The 23556-nt window shown below is 39.4% G+C and overlaps 1 protein-coding gene across 2 annotated transcripts; it reads right to left on the bottom strand.

The window, feature by feature from the left end:
* Positions 1-14470: 14470 nt before the first annotated feature.
* Positions 14471-20442, bottom strand: yipf5 (Yip1 domain family, member 5). Of its 2 annotated transcripts, none has more exons than XM_086176816.1 (6): positions 20335-20442; positions 18374-18491; positions 17839-18011; positions 17572-17717; positions 17304-17485; positions 14471-16523 (listed from the first exon to the last, which is right to left on the bottom strand). In XM_086176816.1, exons 2-6 carry the CDS (start codon positions 18481-18483, stop codon positions 16361-16363), a joined length of 774 nt encoding a protein of 257 aa, XP_086032942.1. In that variant the 5' UTR covers positions 18484-18491; positions 20335-20442; the 3' UTR covers positions 14471-16360. The 2 variants fall into 2 exon arrangements, with proteins under 2 accessions (XP_086032942.1, XP_086032941.1); XM_086176815.1 differs by having other exon boundaries at positions 20341-20432.
* Positions 20443-23556: the final 3114 nt, after the last annotated feature.

Below are 23556 nucleotides of genomic sequence, written 5' to 3'. Positions count from 1 at the left end.
GGCGGTTTTGGTGGAGACACCATTCGTTATTTAAAAAAAAAAAAACTTTCACATGATGATGTGAATTACAATGTAGTTACGCAATGCCTAAATGCTTATATCGACCCAGAGTTATAGAAACAGTCTAGCGCTTGATTAATGTTTTGAAAAAAGAAATACAGATTTATGTCACTTCTGGTTTCACGACTCCTGACACATAAATGGAAGGAAGTGGCAGAGAAGGAAGGGGGAGTTCTTCTCAGTGGTTTCAATAAATCTGTTTCTATTTATTTCCCTGGAAGTTTTTTGAATTTCGAACGACGTCCGTGTTCATCTTTGACGCACAGCTGGAGGAGGGGGGGGTCTTTTGTCATAATTCTTGTTTTAGATGTCCGGGTGAGCAGGTTGGGAAACATCTGCCTCTGTTTTTCTGTTTTAAAACCGTGGAAAACGTGGGAAGAGCTTGGCGAAAAGCTTTTTTTTTTTTTTTTGTGACATCTTGGAAAAGTGTTTTGCTTAGTGAGGATGCATGTTAATAGTTGCACCGGTGATGATGATGGCAATTATGTGAATTCCTTTGGTTGAATTCTGCAGGGTCAATGTGTCGCCAAGGAAGAACTCCATTCAAATAATAATTAAAAAAAAAACTGGTATAGTGGTAATTTAAAGGGTCATAAAATGAAAAAAAAAAAAACAGAAAAACAAAAACAGTTTTTTGTCAAAGTCTGAGTTGCAAGTTTGGTCAAAACAAGCATGCTTCAATGGTATAAAGGCTAAATGCAAAATGCTAGAAATATATATGAGAAATCTACAAATTAAGATTGTAAAGAGCAATGTTTTTGTACTAAAAATGCAATAATAATTCGCAATTATAAAACAAAACAAATTAATATCGCCATGTCATCATTTCCATTTTCTATTGAGGGACTCCACAAACCATAGCTGTAGAAAACGACTCGTATTTTTCTTCAAGTGTGGGTCAGAAATATATTCTCTAAGCATTCAATGATTGTGAAAAGGGTCAATGTCTGCTGGCTATATCACTGCCAGCCAGAAGAGATGTAAACAAAAACAGCAGGAATGCTTTAGTAATAGCGTGTTTTACACCATATTTGTGAAAACATTTGATGAAATCTTGAAAACTAGGTGTCGTCCATTGCTGGGGCCAAGTCTGTGAAGTTGCAAATTTGTTTGCGCTCAACGCTGATGTGTGTGAGTGTGTGTGTGTTTTGTTTTTTCCATAAGGACCAGCAAACGAATCCTATTTATGAGATTTCAAAAAAAAAAAAAAAAACAACAATGTCCAAGGTGGTGGTATTACATTTCCCTCAGGTGCCCTTTGTTCAGCGTTGTCCCTGTTTCCGTAATATCATATCTTGATCTGTCCTTTTGCATTTATCAGTTATGACATTGAAAGTAATCTCAAAAAATCAAGGGTTTCATTACGCGGCTAATTGTTGCGCTAACAAGATGCTTGTTTGTCTAGGAGGACCAATTAGCTCTGTCAATTAGCATCGATTAGACCGATGGGCTCTCAAATCCGCCATTAGGATGCAGCCGGAGAGAATGTTCTCATACCTGCTCCAGGTTGGACACGGCTGTTACGGAAGGATGATTGCACAATTTGCCCCGAGATGGACGGATGGATGCTTCTGGGTTTGTTTTCATCTGAAAAAAAAAACAGGAAAAGAAAATGTGCTTGGGAGGATTTGGAAAATATCTAGAGTAGGTATGAGGTGAGTGTTGGATAGATGTTAATGTGAATATGCACCGCCTCTGTTGTTTAGAGCGTGATAAATTAATAAATACGAAGTCATAACATGTGTTAGAGTTAAAAAAAAAAAAGTTACAAACTAGTCAAGGTTGAGGACAGAGATGTTTTGGGAAGGTGCAGAATGTTCTGTTCGGTGCAAGACAAACACGCCGTCAATCACGGACGCTTCTCAGGTGAGCCCTTCCCCCCTTCTGAGCTGTCATTGTCTGGAAGGGAGGGAGAGAATAACCTTTGAGAACAAAACACAGGCTGAGGCGGCATATTTGGCTTCAGGTGTTACAAAATAAAAAAAAAAAACGGTTGAGGAAATTAATTTGCAAAAGTCATCAGGATTAGGATGAATGTCTTTCAATATACATATTAATATCTTTTCAAAGCTGATGTGTTTTCTTTTTTTTACTGTTATTACTATTAACTACAAAATTATTTCATTGTCAAAGTTATATATATCTACATGATGCGTAAATGAGGTGAAGTATATGAAGAGAATCGCAGTATATGAAGAGAATGAATGAATATTTAATTCTGTGTGGAGGCTCTTGCGTGCTCTCGCTTTATAGTTTATAGTCATAAGGTTAAAATTAAGGGGAAATAAGGGTAGAATTAAAAAAGTCAAGGGAAAACTTGAAATCACACATTAATGGAAAATGATAAAAAATACATAAAAAATGGTCAAGTATAATCAAAACAAAAAGAACACCAGCTGAATGTAGCTGTGCTAACAGCTAATGTAGGGAAAGACAATGAATCCTTGCAGTGTAAAGCACAAGAAAGAATACGCCCTTTGTTGCCGTGGCTCCGCACCGCCTACGGTGTCACGAGGGCGACGCCCGCGCCCTCCTGAATCCTGGCGACTAAAGGCGTTCTAATGTACAAACTTTTAAATAGCCGTGCACTTAACAAAATACGTGCAGCGGCCGAGACGAGCTCAAGGAGAAGCGGGGACTTTTTGAATAATAGATGTACAAAAACGGACTGGTGTTATCCATTCAAGTGTTGCACGATTGTGATAAGGGTCAAAGGTCGCTGTCTATACCTCTGCCAGCCAGGTGAGAAGTAAACAAACGTACCGGGAATGCTCTCCGTTATTACCGTGTAAATATACTGTATTCGCAAGAAAGGTGAAGAATATGATAACTCAAAAACTGGATGTTTGTTTGCTTTACCGGGACAAAAGTCGGTGGTTCTTCCGCCTCGGTCGGAAAAAAAAAAAAAGCGCGCTGCCAATCAGAGCACGATGATTGATTGTGGCGGAAATCTGTGCATCGTGCATGCATGCATGGCCAAGGACAGAGGGGCGCTGCCCGCTGCAAAAAACAGAGAGCGAGGTGAGGGAAGAAAAACCCGCCTAACCGCCGCCAAAAACGCTTTTGTGCATTTTTCCTTCCATGGTTCGGGGTGGGGGGTGTCCGAGTAGATTAAAGTGCTAGTTATCACCCAAAAACATCGGACGGGGGGCCTCATCATCCCGGCGGCCGAGGCAATAACATGTTGTCAGTAAACAGAGGGGTCGCACCGGCGGATAATGAAGAAAAAGAATCGGATTCTCCACTCCCACTTGTTTATTAACATTGGGAGTTTACTATTGTTTATTATTGTATATTGTTTATTATTGTCAGACATATTGTGTTGGACAATAGTGATAAATGTTGACATCGGCGAGGCTGCAGGAGCAGCGGCTACATTTCGCTACATTTGTTTGACAACACAAAAGCACTCACATACCAGATGTGTTGGATTGAAACTGAAAACTCCACCTGTTTCAAGGAATACATTTTATTTGTTGTCTTATTTTATGACTATTTGCAAAGCAATATAATCATCCAGCTTTTCTATATACCTACATATATGTTTATGTCTATTTTCATATATATGTACAGGACTGTCTCAGAAAGTTAGAATATTGTGATAAAGTTCTTTATCTTCTGTAATGCAATTAAAAAAAACAAAAATTACTTTTTCATGACATTCCAATATTTTGAGATTGGATTTTTGAGTTTTCTTAAGATGTAAGCCATAATAAGCAATATTAAAATAATAAATGGCTTGCAATATTTCAGTTGATTTGTAATGAATCCAGAATGTATGACATTTTTGTTTTTGTAATTGCATTCCAGAAGATAAAGAACTTTATTACAATATTCTAATTTTCTGAGACAGTCCTGTATGTATGTATGTGTGCAGTGGACACAGTATTTATGAAAAAAACTTGTGTATAGTGGTTTTAATTGCAATTGATAAACAAACGCATAAAAACAAACTGCCATTAAAACACACACACAGGCACGCAACAAGCACACACACACACACATGCACACAACAAACAAACCTACCGACTCATCCACGCATGCATGCATGCGCACACATACACACGTATCCAAACAGCAAACCACCTAGAAAAAAATCAACCAATCACTGTCCAAGCACAATCACACGCACACAATCATGCATACAAACACACACACACACATACACAACCACAACATGCGCACACATACACACAACAGACCAACCAACCGTCCAACCCACCCACACACACATACATGCGCAAATGTATGCACACAACGAACCAACAAGCCAGCCAGAAAACAGCCAACCAACTGTTCAAACACAGACACACACACACACACAGACACACACACACACACAGACACACACACACACACAGACACACACACACACACACAAACACACACAGACATACTCAGCCAATCAACCAACCCATTCTTGCATACAGACACACACACACACACACACACACACACACACACACAGAGGCAATCAACCAACCAAACAAGTGATTAACCAACCAACCCATTCTGGCATACACTTTCACACACTTTCACACACACACACACACACACACACACACACACAGGCAATCAACCAACAAACCAGCCATTAACTAACCCACCAACTCCTACATGCACACACACAAACCCCCACCCACACACACACACACACACACACACACACACACACATAGGCACAGACAAAGAACAAACTAAACACCCCACACTCCCAAGCATTCGTGCGCGCGCGCACACACACACACACACACACACGCACACACACACAAATTAACCAAATACATACGAAAAGAACCTCATGATGCATGTTTTTGGAGAATTCCCCCAACATATATGATACAAAACTTAAGTGCATAGTACACTGCAGTTAAGTACTGGAGTGCTATTACTTCATTGGTAATTATTAGTGAGGTAGCTCACAGAGATGAATGAAATATAAATGAAAAAAGGTGTATACACAGTATTTATATCATTTCCAACAGGGATGTGTCTCGGTATGTGTAATGAGCCGTAGCTATTAACGGTGAGTGGCAACACGAGATGGTAAAAATTCTGCTTTTTGATTAAAAATATGATCCGTAGTCGGTACTTGCCTGGCTGCCGTTCATGAGAAAATAGAGCCTTCAAATGATCCTTTAAATGCTCAAATTGCTTCATTCCACTCATTCATCTGAGACAAGGTAGTGTTTTGTCCGCGCCGAACAAGCTTTTTATTTCCGGTCTAGAAAATGAGCATGGATAATGGACTGTCTGACGAGCATTTCCGGAAAAAAAAAAAAAATTTTGCTTGAGATTGCAGAAGCTCTCCCAGATTGTGGAATTGTGTGATTCTCTCATGCAGACTCGACCAAAAGGGCCTCGTTAATATCACCGAAAAATATTTGGTTGGATATTTGGTGGGATATACGGCTCCCTGGTGAGCAGTATTACTTTGAAGAGTCGTTAGAATTATATATACAGAGTAACTTGGGACTTTGGGAACTGCGGTAATGCAGTAATTCGGGGATTTCCACGTCACGCCGCTTTCCTAATGTCTGTCACTGTGGCGACGGAGACCTTGAAATTGCAATTTCAAGCAATCCTTGGAGGTTACTGCGAGCCAGCTATACAGTACGACGACATGAACTCAGATATACTCCGGCCCTGCACGGGTCGAAGTATTATCAGCTCCTACCAACCAGGAAGTAGAAAATGAGTGCTTTTGCTGGCTGCCACAACGTGTCAGATCATTATTTACACCTTAGATGATCCTAACGTACAGGCGACCATCTAGATCACATGTGCCAAACTCAAGGCCCACGGGCCAAATGTGGCCTGGTGGCCCGCCACCTCATTTTATGTGGCCCGCTGGAACCTCTTAAAATACCATATTTTCTGCACTATAAGGTGCACCTAAAAGCCTTTTATTTTCTCAAAAACTGACAGCGCGCCTTATAATGCAGTGCGCCTTATATGTGGATCGATATTGAGCCACAAGAGGTCTCGCAACCACGGGAAGCAGCCGCCGACTCCACTTTCTCCTGTAGAAGAAGTAGCGCGCAGTGCATGGTAGGATATATGACTGCGCAAAGCGTGTATTTTAATTTCCATTTGTGTGTGTGTGTGTGTGTGTGTGTGTGTGTGCGAGCGTCGCCGAAGTAGCAGCGGTAAAAACGGTAAAAGGGGAATTCCAGTCCCACACCACTTGTTTGTGTATAAAGACCCCAAAATGGCACCTTTCAAGAGAAACTGAAGGCGATCAGTCACGCAGTAGAACATGGGAATAGAGCAGCAGCGAGGGAATTCGACATTAATGAATCAATGGTACGGAAGTGGAGGAAGCGACAAGATGACCTGCGCCGGGTAAAGAAGATCGAACAGAGTTGCAGAGGGAACAAAGCGAGATGGCTACAGTTAGAGGACAAACTTGAACAGTGGGTTGTTGAATAGAGACCAGTCACAGTCACTATCTGAATGAAGGCAACAGTGCTAGCTAGCGACATGAACATCAATGAATTTAGAGGCGGTCCTTCTTGGTGCTTTCGTTTTGTGAAACGCTTTGACTGTGACATTGGAAATACATTGATTTTGACGAAGGTGGCGCAAATACCGGTAAGAGCTACCGGTACAAACTGTACCGTATTGTAAATGCACTGACTTGTTGTCAGAATGTTGGTTTGTATTCAACTGATAAAGTTTGACTGACTTATCTGACTGTTATGTTGACATTCCTTTACTGCAGCTCCATTTTGTGGATGCATAACGTAACCTGAACCACTGCTGTAGCTTCTATTATATGCACCTTATAATGCAGTGCGCCTTATATATGATTTTTTTTTTTTAAATACGGCATTCATTGAAGGTGCACCTTATAATCCTTTATGCCTTATGGTATGGAAAATACGGTAAATAAGTCAAACGCGTGCATTGACTTCATTTCCCACATTCCATGCCGATCATGTTACCTGAAAAGTGACGGTGTCCCGCCGTTAGATTGCAGTGAATCCACATCAATGCCATTTTCAACTAGTGGAAGTTAGAAATACAAATGATCCCTAAATGCCCAGGAAGAGAAAAGCCGATGCAGATGGAAGGCTGTTTTAAGACAGATGGGAAGAACAATGCATGTTTGTGCTTCAAGGAGAAAAAGTGGTATGTCTTTTGTGTGGGTTTTAAAAGTGCACAATCTACGTCGGCATTTTGACACCAAAAAACGGAACTAAGTATGCTACAAAACAACAAATTGTCCAAGCATTAAAATCCAAACTACGATGGAAGCAGAATGTGTCCACCAAAAACACTGCAGCAGTGAAAGCTAGCTTTGTAACAGAGCAACTCGGAAACATCTTTTTTTTCCTTCTATGCAAATGCATATGCAACATTTTGATTTGAATGAGTCATAAATTCAGAGTTATTTAACTTTAAGGAGGAGTTACATTTATTTGTGTGAACGGGAGATTGAAAAGTTGTTTGTCTATGAATGAGTGAATGGTTGACTGATTTATATGATGTGAATGAGTGAGTGAATGGTTGTATTACTCTATATCAGAGGTGTCAAACTCAAATACACAGTGGGCCAAAATTCAAAACTGGGACAAAGTCGCTGGCCAACATTGATATTTCCTGAAAAAATTTTTTCCTCCAGATATAACAATGAACCTTTTCATATGGACCCAAACAAGTTTTGCTTAAAAACTAAATATGGAACAAGCATAGCTTAATACTATACAATATATAACTTAATATTGCACAAATGCAAAATCCTATTTTCTGCAGAAGTAGCAGGGGGCCAGTAATAGCATGAGGTCGCTATGACTACTGTCAACAGAGGAGAGGGCGTTTATGGGTCCTGTTGTGATTTTCGTGCCAAAACACCAGCAGAAAATTCTGGTATTTGTAGAATTAGCGATACATGCACTGTAGACTATATCGGCGGGCCAGCTCTTATAGTCATATGTTATGGCTTTATGGGCCAAATATAATTACAGTGCGGGCAAAATTTGGCCCACGGGCCGGAGTTTGACACCTATGCTCTATAATATAGTGCATAGGTAGAGTCTATATATGTGATTGAGGGAGAATGGTAACGTGTCTATGTATGATATGAACGAGTGAATGTTTTGATATCTTTATATGAAGTGTGAATGAGAGAGTGAATGTTTGTGTTTCTATATGACATGAATGAGCGAGTCAATGTCTCTAAATGAAATATGAATGAACGAGTGAATAGTTGTTTGCCTTTATATGACATTTAAATGAGTGAGTCAATGGTTATATGTCCTTATGTAACATATGAATGAGTGAGTGAATGAATGATTGTATGTCCGTCTATTATCTATGAATGAGTGAGTGAATAGCCGTATGTCTCTATATGTGACCATGTATTTGACAGCTGATTGGTCCAGGGTTAGCCCCGCCTCTCGGCAAAAGACATCCGTCCCGACTGCAGGAAAAGCGGTTGGATAATGCATGAATGCACGATATCGTCATAACGATTAAAAATGAGACAATATTGCAAACTGATGCTGGTTATGATTATGTCATTCACATTACTATATGTCTACATATCTATATAACTATGCATGCATATATCAACATTTATGATCATTTTTTGATAACCTGAGCAATGAGCATCATATGAGGACCGGCTGTCTGCAGCTTCTAGATGAGGAAGAGGAGGTAAGAGCTCCTCTGGACTGGCTGATGACTCTTGAAATAATGATGATGTTATCCTTACCCCGCTGATCACTGTGACTGGAATAAAAATAAAAACAAATTACCACGAAATTTGTTATTTTTTTGTCTCTTTTTTTTTAACCGTTTTTTGACGAATTTTGTCGAAAATTGTAATCTTAAAATTTTGAATAAAATCCATTGTTTTAATGAAACCTCGCAATAAAATCTGCCTGCTCTTAGGAAGCCGTGCATGCAAATACAATCTTATTTATTTACTTTTAAATCTGCGCCGGACATGTAAGCTATCAGAGGTCACCGTTACCATTTGTTGATATTAATTCACACCAAAGCGGTCCGTTTTAGATCGTAACCACATACTGTATATTGTGGTGCACGTGATGTTCCAAGTGTGTAATGAAGACTTGGAACATTTCCCCCCCTATTAAGTTATTAGTGGATCCAGTGACTTTCTATTGGCGGTAAGTTTAGTTCACGGTTTGTCACATGCACACTTATTTGGGCCGCTAATTCTTTTCTTTGTGCAGCTGAGATCATTCAACTGCTGTGGCGGCAGCGGCCCTGTGGCTGTTACATAATTTACAGAGAAACACAACTCTGCCTATAAATAGGGCGGGCCGGGCTGTCATTAATAAATAAAAGGGACATTATGATCAGATTTTTTTTTATATATTTCATTCTGTTTGAGCAAAAAAAAAAAAAAAAGAGAGAAATACATAAAAGGCTTATCCAGTTGAATTCTTGTGGGAAGTCTGCACAAAACATGACCTGGCATCCGAAACATATTTATTAAAAACATATGAAATGAATGTACCTTTCATCCTGTTGCATTTTGATTATTACTGATTTTTTTTTCATATTATTATTTTTTATTTTATTTTACATCATTTTATTTATTTATTTTTTTCATTTCATCTATTTTTATTTTCAGTTTATTTTATTGTTATTTTTTGGGAGGTTTCCTGTCCATTATTATAAGAAAATAACATTTGAGGTCTAGTGATCGGTTCCCTATCCGTGTTCAAACGCCCGACAACAGTTGGGTTTTTTCTAGTATACTGAATTCTGCTTGTGTCAGACATATATCATCTTGAATGGCTAAAAGCCAAATTAATAAATTGAAAAAAGACCAGATGGGCTTACGCCCACTCAATTGGGCGTCGATCTGAGAGCCTCTAAAGTGATGTTTATTGTTTTGCATTACAGATGTGTGCTTACTCATGGGTTGGAGAGCGCTGAATGAGCATATTACAAAAGAATATGTCAACGCTGTACAAGTTATATAAAAGTACGCCTGCGTCACACCTTTTGGACCAAACACAAACATGATGTGAAGAATCAGGAGGATGTGATGTTGGAAGGTACAAGAGGAGAAGATACCTGGCCTCAGATACTCAGATATACAGAAAACCCCGACGTGCAAATGTTCTTTGACTCTGAAAGGTTTGTGAAACCGAATCAATGTTTCCCATTGAAATAAATGTAAATCCTGATGATCGATTCTCCAGCACTAAAAAACATACTGCACTCTGTGGTAACTTTATAGGTTTATTGGAGGCAACAATAGAGAAACGTAACCTTAACTATTGCTGTGTTTCTGCTGTTCTTTCTCTTGCATTTTGTTCAGCTAAATCAGTAAAAGTAAAACCTTCTTGCATATGAGACCCTCGCTTACGCTATTTCCAGCAAGCTGTCTTTCATTAATCCAAACTAACAATCACTTTTCTACTTCTTCTAAGATTTGAGACCTTTGCTTGGTTAACATAGACCCCCTTTAGCCACATCAGCCAACTTTGGTGCATCTTTGTTCTTCAAAATAGTTGACTTAGCCATGTTGCAGTACTTGGAGAGATTGTGATGTGATCACCGCACCCACATTTAGCTATTATTTTCTTCTTTCGATCGACTAATTCTCAACTTCTTCTTAAAACCACGATCACTAGTCGTCTTATCTTTTAGGAGCCACAATGAGGGCTAACTTACTGAAAAAAAAGCACTGAAAAGCGATATAACAGGAGAACACAACTATGTAAGCAATGTGGCACGACTGCAATGTGGCTACGCTTCAACGCCACAACGTGGAAAGCATGTGAGTTTGTGTGTTCGCGCAACGAGAGTTGTTTGGATTGTAAAAATTTGATTGAAAACTCTTGTTTTAAGCATTCGCAAGCTGAGGTTTTACTGCATATATATTCAGGCTGCAGAACATTTACGATTCAAAGATGCATCGAGATGCTTGACCGGACAATTCGGTCAGATAATTGACTTTTGACGGTTGCGTTTCCCATTTCTACCTTGATAATAAAGTCGTTAAGTTCAAGCTGCGTTACAGGTAAAGGACACACACGTGAGCCCATAAAAAAAAGGAAAACGAAACAAGACGGGGGAGAAACGAAGCAGCAGCGGCCAAGGTGCAATAAAAAATCCAAATAACTCGAAGGCAGATACATGACAACTAACCCTAATGACTGATTCCCTCTCATTTGCTAATGAGTTAGCAACAGCCACGTTGGTAGAAAGCAGCACACACACACACACACAGACACACACACACACACACACACACACATACACGAAACAATGACCTATTACCGATCTGAAATCGAGCAGTAGCTCAATGTTCCTGCATACGATGCACGCGTTCGTCAATTTCCGTGCATGTGCACACAAACATACAAGTCCCTGCAGCTGGACTCTGCTGATTATCCTTTGCAGTGTTTGCACTAGTTCATCGAGTTCCGAATCCACCGTTAAAGAGTCCGCGATGCAATAAGGGGTGGAGGGGGGACAATTAGCTTAATGAAGTGCAGAGGAAAATCACACTCAGTGCCGCGCGATTACTTGGCTCGGTGAATATTCATGCATTAAATGGCGCCGCCGCTTCGCTGAATACCAATTGTCGCATTTCCACCTGTCGCTCGTCGACGCTTCGAATCACGGCGTACGACGTGCAGCTCCCGGTCTATGCTGAGAACAGAAAAAAAAACAAACAAACAAATAAAATACCAATCATGTAAACCCATCTGAATCTTGAATCTGATTTTTTTTTTCCTTTTAAAATGCTTGATCAGGAAATTATGGTTGTGCATCCTGTGAAAATGGGTCATAACATATTGATAACACATGTTTAATACATGTCTGCATATTTGTGATTGCGAGAAAATACACCATGTTCCTTATTGTGATTATTTCTTGGTTCTCTTTATTCATTAATGTCCAGATAATTTCCGGTTCCCCTTGCCATAACACTGGCAATACATTCCTGATTTTAATAAGAATATTTATGTATATCCCCTATTTCCAAGTTTATAGTCCACATTTAAAAAGTTATTTGACTTTTTTTTTTTTTAGATTTTCTATTGTTTGTTTGCCTGTTTCAAATCAGTTCACTTTTTTTTTTTTTTTAAATTTCCCATTCGCCCAGCTGCTCTTTCTCTGTCGTCTGGTTCTCGGCTGACATTTCACTTTTTCTTTTTTCTTTTTTTCGTTTTAGAGGTTGACCCTTTTATAGTTGAGTTATTGCTATTCCCATACCGCTCCAGTTAATGCACCGATTACATCATCAGAAAGGGGGGGAAGGGTTTTTTTGTTTATATTTGCATCCCACTGTTATAGTCTTGGTTTGTATTTTTCCCTTTCTCCACCTCAAAGACTGCAGGGGTGACCGCCTTCGCGCACGTTGTCGGAGCCGGTCTGGTCTAGAGCCGACATGCAGCTGGGCCTCGGTTGCCAGGGCAGAGCAGGCTGCGGATCAGGCGACCAGATGGATGCCGGATTATCTCCGAATCATAAATAAATAAATAAATAAAATATAATAAAAATGGTCCGTTCGGTTGGGCCGGCTTCTAGAAATGACCATCCGTGTACTTGGAGTGAGCCCTCTAAGAACTATCATGGCGAATGCTGTCGGTATCGGTAACAGAAAGTCAGCAAAAATATCCTGAATCAGCAAAATATGCTCCGATCCAACACTGGAAGTGCTCGGCACCTCACGCTCCCCTTACTGAACATCATTTTTTTTTAAGCTGAACTACTTTACAACATGTACATGCACGTACACACACCCATAATCCATCCAGTATATCTAAAAAAAAAAAAAAAAAAAAAAAACTTGAATAATACAATGCAGCACTTTTTTTCCATTGTTACTTCTGGTGCATTTTGCAGATACTACTTTTGTGCTCAAGTAACTTTAAAATTCATGTCTAGTAATCACAGTGAAGAATCTTTTCTCATGTATTTTAACATGCACTTCAGTAAAGGATGTGTTTTTTTTAGGTATTAGTTTTCTCAAGCACAGCAACACGGATATTTGACACCCTAACATGAGTTGGTCGATTTCAAAATAAACCAAAAAAACAGTTAAAATACTACTTTTGTGGAGAAACAAGATCAGAATAAGAGAATGACAGTTTTCCCCAAGCAAAGGAAACATGACTCAGCACTGTCATCTGGAGGATATATGAGGAAATCACAGTTCCTTTTTTTTTTTTTTTTTTTTTTTAAACAGGAAGAGGCATTTCCTCTCACCCTATCAGCACAGCCATCTGGCTCCAATCTGCAGGCCTCTCCAAACTCCTGGTGCCGGCTGATACCCTTTGGGAGGGGCGATTCAATCGCAGCAGAATGCAATATAAAAATGCAATAAATAAAATGCAATAAAAAGAATACAATAAGAAAAAGAACTGAAATACTTGCCTCGTTGCAAGACGTTCCCCGGTTCGATTCCAACAAGGAGGGGTCTCTTTCTGTGTGGAGTTTGCACGTCAAAAAACAATCCAAAAACATTCAGCAGGTTCATGAACTACCCAGACATGTGAGGGAGATGCTGCTGTTTCTACATCTCAAGATGACATGTGAATGACAGTGAATGGTTATATGGTCACATGTCATTTAAGTGAAACACAAACGTTACAGTATTTCCCACACAGATATATTACCATTTTTTTTCTTACCTTGTATATCTTTTAATATCCTTTATTTTCTTTTCCTTCGGATTTTTACGCATGGAAGAAGTTATGTCATCCTATGGGAGCACCGCTAAGAATTTCGATAATAATAATTCAGATGTCTCTATATGATGTTTGAATGAATTAATGAATAAATGGATGAATACAAGGACAACTTTTATATATTTTCCAGATATGCTATTTTGCACTGATATGCGTGTAGTGAGAATACATGGGATTTTGATGTGGGTATAGAAGGACTGCACTTTAGATCCCAGTGAGTGCTTGTGTTTGTCATTACGTAACATATGAATTAATCAAATGTTTTAGTCAATATATGGATGGATTAGATATTTTTTTGTGTGGATGAGTAGGGGTGGGAATACTGAGATGGCTTGCATGTAAAGGTACGTGTGTGATGACATGTTCCTTTAATAAATGCTCGTTTCCGTGGGACTAAAGATGAAAATAAGGTATTGGGATCAAATGTGGTGCAACCATTCGCTATATTTGATCCCCTGATCAATTAAAAAAAAAAAAAAAGAAGTCCTGATATTGTTGCTTTTCTACTTATAAAACCTGAATTCATTGGTATTTCCAAACCAAAAAAAAAAAAAAATTCAAATATTGGAAGTTTAAATTTTCACACTCAACACTCAATAATCACAGGATGGGAAATAAACAAGGGCCAGGGAGGGGTGAATGTGAAGAGAAAAATGGAAAAAAAGAAAAAAAAAGGTGATAATAGCCTTCAAAAAATGTTAACAATAGAATAACACAATGAGTTTTACCCAAAGTAATAAAAAAAAAAAAAAAGCACTTTTATTTTATAATCATGTTACTACTGTGTTATTAACACTTGTTAACGCTATCTGGCATCTGGCACGAATTTCATTGTGCAGAAACCCGTCTCCTCACTGCAATGACAATAAACACTTCAAATTTGAACATGACCTTATTATCCAAGACCAATAAAATGACCCATAAATCTGCTATTACATAGGTCAGCAAGAAATGACTAGGAAAAATATTGCTACTAAAAAAAAAAAACAAATACTAGACCTGAGCAGTTGATAGGGAAACCCCACTTTAGCGGTCTTCATCTGGAGCACCTCAGAAAATTAAGACAGGATAAAACAAGTGTTAACGTGAAGGGAGCCACTCATGGCCGGCCATTTTATTTGGAGGGACATAATAAAAAAAAAAAAAAAATCATTTTCCATCTTTGAATTATTCACATATCTTAAGGTGGTTAAGGAGGCCCCCATCGGGTGTGTTTTATTTTATTGTTTTCCTCTTTTGTGTGTTGGGAAAGCAGAGAAAACAAGAATCCCGTCTACTGGATTCCACGCTGTCTTGAGATCACCTGGGCTATCTTGTGTTTATTTTTCACAACCAAAAAAAAAAAAAGATGCCAGAGTGGTTTGACATGCGAAGCATTCTCGGTAAACACTTCAGATTAAAAAAATATTGACAAAAAAAGTTTTACAAACTAATCTCATATTATACAGCCCCAACTAAAAATGGCTGACATTTCAAGTAATTACATTGTTATGACATTGTAATAGGTCAGGTGACCGGCTAAGTGAAAGTATTTTTGTTCAGACAGCTACTGTTATGCGTTATCTTTAAAACTATTTGTTTTAACTGAAAAAAAAGGAATATATATATATATATATGTATATACACACACATATATATATATACATATATATATATATAGACATATAAACATAACATAAAGACTGTTGGGTGCTCCTGTGAGATTGTTTGCAGGTGAGGATTTAAAACAGAACACACACATTTAACACCCATTGACCTGCAGTGGTAATAGTGAGTACTGTCACAAGCTGCCCACCTCCAGAACGCACGCAAACACACGCACACACACGTACACACATACACACGGGTCCTCTGTCAAAACAAAGCCCCTTTATCTCTTTTCACGCAACTTTGACTGCAACAAAGCAGATTTCCTTCAAAAATGACTTTTTAATGTGCATGAAAAGACAGGTGACAGGTGAGAGCGAGCGCTGCGGCGACTTGTCGACAAGGAATGTGGAGCATCGCCCTTGAGGGGATGCGCCTGTTTTCAGCTCGGAGATAAGAACAGAGGTTTTTGTGCAAAACTAGAATTTCTGTCTTCCACTGAAAGGCATCAAAATAATCTTGAGTGAATTAAAGGAAAAAAAAAAAAAAGACAGACAGGAAGAGATAAAGCATCTGTTTTTTTTTTGTTTTTATGATTCACTGGCTGAAGAAGTTGACGCCTTTTTGGGACCTGGGTGATTTTGGATGTTCCGCGTTGTAGTCTGTTTGTGGGTTGGTCTTAGCGGCGGGTCGGGGAGGGGGGTCTTGACAGTCCTGACGCGAGCAAAGGCGCAGAGGAGATGCCGGCGTGATGCTGGCCTGCAGGAGATCCCGTCGGAATGTAGTGAGAGATGTAAGCTTGGAAATGGGAGCCGGAGGGGGTGGAAAAAAAAAAAAAAACAACCTCTGCGCCATTTTTTTTTTTTACTTGAGCTCCTGTTTTTGGTCATATTTGTAATTAGCGGCTAACCATGCTAATTACACTGACAGACACAAATTAGACTGGAAATCACAGAGACCAGGCGAGCAGTTGTTTCAAGCTACGGGTGAAATGTCTCTTTTTTTTTTTTTTTCTTCTTTTTTTTTTAGAAGACAGAGATGAGGGCAAACACTCCGTACAGGAGGGCGCAGGGGTAGGCGACCAATAGCTGCTGGCCATCCATGGCCAGCGCCGAGATGAATATCTTTGATGCCGAGAAGCTGCACCAGCCGATGATCGCCGCCGTTAGTACCACTCCCATCATGCCCCTGGAAAGGACAGGAAGACGCCCGTGTTGCTATTTTTGCATTAACCGGTGCGTGCACAGTGTTCAGAATTTGACCTACGGATTGTGATGGACAACACAATTCTTGAACTTTGAAGGCCCTGACACCCCCTCCCTCAAAATCTGTGATCCCACAATCCTCCCACTAAGTGCAGAATTGTCAAAAAACAACAACAACAATAATAATCAAAATCATTCTTTCAACCCCGAAATTAGACCATTCTGTAAAAAATAACTTAGATACGAAAAGATAAGTTCTCTCTTACTTAATAGTTAATTTATTTTATGATAAGTACAATTTTTTTTTAAAGTCATTTATATTTGACTTCTTATAGTACCAATAATTATAATAAATCATAAATGATATCAATTAATAATAGTTAACCTGTAAGTAACAATTCTGTTAATTAGACAATTTCATTCTTTCTGTCTTTTTAACATATTTTCTGATAAATAAAATGTATTTTTTAAAGTTACTTGTATGTGATTTTCAGAATATCTTATAATAATGATGATAATAACAATAATGATAATAATAAATACTGTAAGTTAGAAAACATACAAGAAAGCTGGCTTTACTTGGTGTCATATTATGATACATATTTCGGCTTCGGGTCGGAAAGATGGTCTTGAAGACACGTCACAACACTGTTATTTTTGTTCCGTGAGATGACGTACGGATTATTCGACCGTTCGCTTTAAAAAAGAAAACACCAGCCCTGGGCGATGACATGGAAATGCACTGGACTGTCGTGTACTCAACTGTAAAGAGAAGAGCACGCCGAAGCTGGACAGGAGGATCATGGGCAGGAGGCAGTATCCCAGCACGCTGGCAACGCAGCCGAAGGAGACGCCCGTCATGCTCATCAGGTTCAGCAGGCAGTACATGCCCAGGCAGCCAATGGCGCTGATGCCGTACACGTAGCCGAACTGGATCTTGCCCGACTGTGTGTGGAAAGGACGAAAGAGCGGTGTGATGTCGGCCCGCCTCGGCCTCCGCCGTGATTTTTTTTACTGAGCGAGATAGTCACCAGGAGGAGCGTGGCGCCGAAGGCCAAGCAGAAGACCATGGGGCCGGCCAGGTCTGTCTCGTTCATGATGCTGCCGTCTGCTACCTTCAGCGGGTGGAGGACTGTCAGGGTCTTCTGCCAGATGTGGTCAAAGTTGATTCCTAACTCTAAAGAGAAAAAAAAAAAAAAAAAATCCCCAAAGTGGAAAGGCTGTGCGTCAAAACGTTGTTTCAAGAAAATAGGCATTTAGGCATGTAAGAAATAGGCATGCTCTTATGATTTGTGGACCTTCTAACAGCGGCGGCTCATCGTCAAAGCTGCTACTGTACATGGACTGTGTCGGGGAGGGCGTGTAGGTCTGTGTGGGCTGGAAGATCTGTCCTGTGTATGGCTGCTGTGGTTGCATGAGTCCTGGAGCAGGGTAGCCCATTGGCTGCGAGTAGTCATATTGACCGTACGGCCTGAAAAATAATAATAATGATACTTAACAGTTGAAGCATCAACAAGCATAAAACGTTATTAATACAGACATTGAATTTGAACCTTGGGCGGTCAAGGAGAGTTTTCGGTGGGTCAAAGCACTCTGGAATTAACTGAGGATATTTCGCATGCAGATTTAAATAGTGCAATTCAAGGCAAAATTGTATGCCACTTGTGTACAATTGAGTATAATAAAATAACAATTCAGTTTTCTGTCAAAGTCTTTACTTTCAACAAGAGTTCACTTGAGCTATGAGATGCTTTTGTTTTGCACTTGTCACTGTTTCTATATTTTAATAAAGCTTGATATCTTCATTGAGGACACATAGCTGTCGTCACTCACTTGTTGTATGGGTTCTCAGCGTTGGCATAGCCATAGCCGGGCTGGTTTTGGTCGTCGACGCTGTAGCTGGACTGGTAAAAGTCTGTATTGAAATTGTCAAACCCTGACATTGCTTGCTCTGCAACACCAGAAAACAAAAAGAAAAATGGATAAAAAGCACTTCTATGCATCTTATGGGTTGAACAAATAGGGTTCTTAATGCAAGTCTGTAATCTGCACAAGACATGGCATCCAAAACATATACATTAAAACCATATGATATGAAAGTATTATATGTATCATACCATTGTATGATGATTTGATGATGTATGATGACTTATCTTATTTTACCTCATTGTCTATGTTTAGCTATGTTTTTTTTTGGTCAGGTGTTCTAGTTTTCCTGTCTGTCATTATCGAGATCATGCGAAGTGAATGGTTCCTTATTCGTGCTCAAACAGAGAATGAAAAAGCATGACAACAGTTGTGTTTTCTCAAGAAAACTTAATCATGCTTGTGTCAGACATATTCTGAATGATCAAAAATGAAATTTATTAATAAAAGGCCACAGAAAAGACCAGATGGGCTTATGGCCACCCAATCGGGGGTCAATCTGAGTCTCTCTAAAGCAGGGGTGTCTCAACTCAATTTACCTCTGGGACCACATGGAGGAAAATCTATTCTCACATTGGTTGGATGTGTAAAATCATCACATAAGTACTACTGTTAATGTAGCTACTAACTACTATTACTAACTGCTATTGTTTAGTTCACCCCTCAAACCTGGTATCTTGGCTGTGAGCTGGATTAAGCCTGTTTGTTGGCTTGATCCGGCCCACGGGCCTTGGGTTTGACACCCCTGCTCTAAAATGACATTTGTTGTTTAACATTACAGCTGTGTGCTTACACGTGGGCAGGAGTGTGTTAATTGGGCAAACTACAAAAGACTATGTCAAAGTTATATAATGGTACGCGTGGGGAAAGTCAAAATCAACTGGGATATGTCTTCAGTCATGGGAAAGGCAAAGACCACATATTAAACAAAAAGAAGGAAGATACTGTGGATCCTTGGTAAAGACTGGCTGGTGGGCAAAGGTCAGTTTAACGGATGTAAACAAAGGACCATGAGAACTATAAATCCCCAATTCATCTTTGGAATGTGTATTTATTGTAATCAAATAGCAGGATGCTGACTGCCTGACAAGGATGTTGACAGAAAGATATTCCTTGTGACCAGCTGACAAGACTGTATCTTCTTTGCTTATCAATTCCTCATGATGCAAGTCCCAGTTTAGGGTGAACTTTATTTTAAAAAATACCAGTTTTTAAAAGGACACAAATTAAGTTAGCGGAGGAGATCAGATATTTAAATGGACAACACTGCCGCAGAATTGGTTACAATGACTCATAATTGATGACCAGAGGAGATCCTAACCTAGCTGGATTGCATTATTAAACATATGACTTTATACTTAAAATCGCCGATCTGAGTCAACATTTCACCAGGCACGATGTAGTGTAGGTGTTTACCATCTTCACACGTAAAAGTGTCTTAACTACGTGAAACGATTGACAGCATTAACTGTAAATAAAACTACCAAGCTGACAGTTTACTTACCAGATGTATACTTTTGGGTATGCAAAAGACAATTACTTTCGTACAATGTATCGCAAAAAGGGGGTACCTTAGTCGTTCGAAATTACCGCTATTCGACATTTTAATGCAACGACTGCTAGATGACCTCATAAACGCAGTACACGAAAATATTTGATATTTCTTCCATCTTTGGGGTGGCAGCGAACTGTTAGCTCAAATGCTAATATTTTGCTGCTACGCTAATGTTAGCTTGTTTGTTGTGGATCCCCAGTTTCCATTACGTTTATGTTTTTAAACTAAATGTCGGGGACATACAGAGTGAGATTGAACATTTTTATTTCAGCATCTGATTATTCTCTTTTTTTTTAGAAATATTCAGTCTTACCCTCACCTGTGATATTCGCCAAAGCTATTCAGCGTCCTGCCAACTCGGCTCCTGTTGCTACCAGCTGCTACGTGTCAGGGAGAAACCGTCCTTCTTCCGGGATGTGACGCCAGCGGCATAGCAACGATGGGAAGCCGTTTGGGACAAAGCTGCTGAACAGCGATACAGCGCCCCCTACCGGTACATCATAGCATTACACCAACAAGTCCCAACGAGGCCCAGACCTCAGCCACTATACAATTGTTCGGCCGCAAGGGCAGTTTGACTTTTTGGTCATTGCTAATATTATTTTACATATCATTTAAAATTATTTTACATAGCTTGTTAAGCGAGAAGGGAAATGTTGTGAACTTATATTTTTGCAAGCCAGTTTGAAGGTTAAAAACATCCAGGGGTCTGTCAACATTTTTATTCCCAGGTTAATTCTTATATGAGACACAGGTGTATTATTGTAGGAGCCGGCTTTTTAAATTACTCTGACTGATTTCTTTTTCAAGGCTAACTTAGCAATATTACTGGGACATCCTGTCATCCCACAACAGCGGCAAATCGATGTGAGTGCAAATGTTGAATTTTTATTTTATTTTTTTGCATATTTGTTGAGACAGTTCTTCTCTAACATGTCATTATTACATCTACGCACATCACAGGTGCGGCTGATGGAAAAAAAGCAATAAAAAACAATTTCTGTTACGTCCAGTTATATACAACAAGTATACCTGATTTGATTGAAAATAATTCAATTGCCGGGAATGTTGTCACGGAAAACATTATAGGGGTTTCGTCAAAAGATAAATCGTGAAAAGAACGTGGTGTGTTGTCTCATAGAGGGCATTGGTCTGAGTTTCTTTTCAACCTCGGCCGAGAAAACCCGCGGGTGACAAATGGAGACGGGGGTAGGAAGATGATTTAACAGGACAAGCAATGTGCTTTCAGGAAGAACAAAGGTGGCCTTTTTTCATCCGCGAGGAGAGGAGCAGATCAGTCACTGTGGCCGGAGCAGGAGAGCTGTGCTGCAAATGCTGCGAGACGATACGGACCTCTTTGATGATGGCAGATAATGTAAAATAATGGGCCGCTGACCTCTGGCGAGCAGAGTCAGAGGCGGGGATGACGAAGAGAGGATATGAGAGAGGTGGTTCCGACTGGCGTGTGAAAAATGGGAGACCAGCGACGGAGACGTTCTCGTCTGGAATATTTAAGAAGTCCGGTCATTTGATTTTAAATAATGGATATAAATCCATCCATTGTCTACTGCTTATCCTGTGCTTAGGGGACGCTGAAGCCTATCCCAGCTGTCATTGGGCGAGAGGTGGGGTTCAACCAGGGCCACATCTAGAGACAAACCATTCACTCTCTCATTCCCACATCTTGGAAATTGTTTCCAATTTATTCCAGTGAACCTCCTGCATGTTGATGGACTGTGGGAGGAAAACCGGAGAATCGAAGAAAATCTACGCAGACAGGGGGGGGAGCATGCAAACTATTTCCCTCAACATGAATAAAATCAACAGTGTGAAAAACAAAATGTCAGCTATAAGGATAATAGTAATGATAATAATTACAATATATCTTGTATATCTTCTATCGCCTGTCTCCAAAGTCACCACCCACACATATACATATATACAAAATACAGATTTAAAGAAAAAATAAAAATAACAACAAAAACAAAAGTAAAATTATAAATATATATATTATATAATATAAATATAATAATATACATAGAGAAATAAAAGATATGCACACACATATACATACACACACACACACACACACACATATATATATATATATATATACATAGAAATTCATTGATGTGTTTTGAGTTGTGGTTTGAAGGAGGAGAATTTATACACTGAAGTCATAAATCCACGCTATCCAATGCCAATATGAATAATATGCAACAAATAAATAATGTGTATTATTTCTGACTCGCCGCGGTCATTAAAAGATCTAAAGATCTGAGACTGCTTGAAACAATTATAACAAAAAAGAAACAGCCACTAACTGGCACGGAGAGCAAGGATTTGAGGCAGAGTTTTGTTCTGGCCCAGAGCTAAGGGTTGAAAAGTGGAAAAAAATAAAATAAATTAAAATAAATTTCATATATATATATATATATATATATATATATATGTTGAAAGAAGCAAAAGAAAAACCTTATTCTTCATGAATGAAGACATATTGAGTGTCCGTACTTTTTCGAGTAGAAATTCTTGATAAACTTATTGGCAACAAAAACAACAAAAAAACACACAAAGCAACCTCATAGCAGACAGTGGATAGAGGTAATTGATAATATACAAGCAGCAAGGTATATTAATATTAGAAAAAAAATTAAAAATAGAAAAAATAAATAATGACAAGCAACAGATAAAAACAATAAATAAACAGTATAAACATGTGCAAAAGGGGAAACTAGCAGTGTCCAACAATGCTTACAGCAGCAACACCTAGGGGTGTCTGGTTGATAAATGAATGAGTGAATGAATGAAAAAAAGAATGAAAAGTCTAGCAGAGCAGAGCTGTTTTTTTTTTTGACATCTGCCTCCACTGAGTCCACGGGCCTCGACTGCAACCTTTTTTAATGAGATAATATTATATAATCAAGATGGCTTCTTCCTCATCATCTTCTCCATCACTTTTTGGTGAATGTCCATCCCACCGCCGACAGATGGCAAGAGGTAGACGGTGTAAAATAAAAACTAGCAAAAGGTTTATTAATTAGCGACTCAGCAGTTAGGGAAGGGTGGAGGGGTTAGTGTGGGGGGCGCGACATGGATCCTTCCCTCCGCTGTCGAGACGAACCAAATCAATGCCACGCGTCGGACTAATCGCGAGGGGAAATGTGTCGCCTCCTCGACGGCGCTCCTTTCGAAGACATTTAATCATTTCTAAACTTGAAGAGCACGTCCTTCTTCCTAATCTACTTAATGGAGAGAACTGAGCGAGTGCCACGGAGGCTAATTGAATTAAGGCAGAGAAATTGCCATATGATGTCCTAATTGGCTTCTTTATACATTCCCTGCTAAAATCCCGCTGTCATTGGCTGGCTATATAAGTGGGGTAAAAATGCTGATTTTTTTTTTTTTCCCTCTTCAGCACCCTCCCTCTCTCTCTCTTCGACCACCCTCAATTAATTCCTGCGTTGTTGGCCTCTTCAGGATCAAGGAGGGATGAGAAAGCGAGCCGTCTCATTTTATCTTCCTCTGAACAAAA

The sequence above is a fragment of the Fistularia commersonii genome, chromosome 29 (assembly GCF_037954325.1).
Source record: "Fistularia commersonii isolate RoL2024-O1a breed Wild chromosome 29, RoL_Fcom_v1.0, whole genome shotgun sequence".
In the NCBI taxonomy this organism is placed as follows: Eukaryota; Metazoa; Chordata; class Actinopteri; order Syngnathiformes; family Fistulariidae; genus Fistularia; species Fistularia commersonii.
Note: the sequence above shows the minus strand (reverse complement) of the source record. Positions and strands in the feature narration are given on the sequence as shown.

Coding starts and splice junctions, on each gene's coding strand:
- yipf5 (XM_086176816.1), bottom strand. CDS start 18,483: ATGTCAGGGTTTGACAATTTCAATACAGACTTTTACCAGTCCAGCTAC. Junction 17,718..17,838: donor TGAGCCGCCGCTGTTAGAAG/GTCCACAAATCA, acceptor TTTTCTCTTTAG/AGTTAGGAATCAACTTTGAC. Junction 16,524..17,303: donor GGCGTGCTCTTCTCTTTACA/GTTGAGTACACG, acceptor TGTCCTTTCCAG/GGGCATGATGGGAGTGGTAC.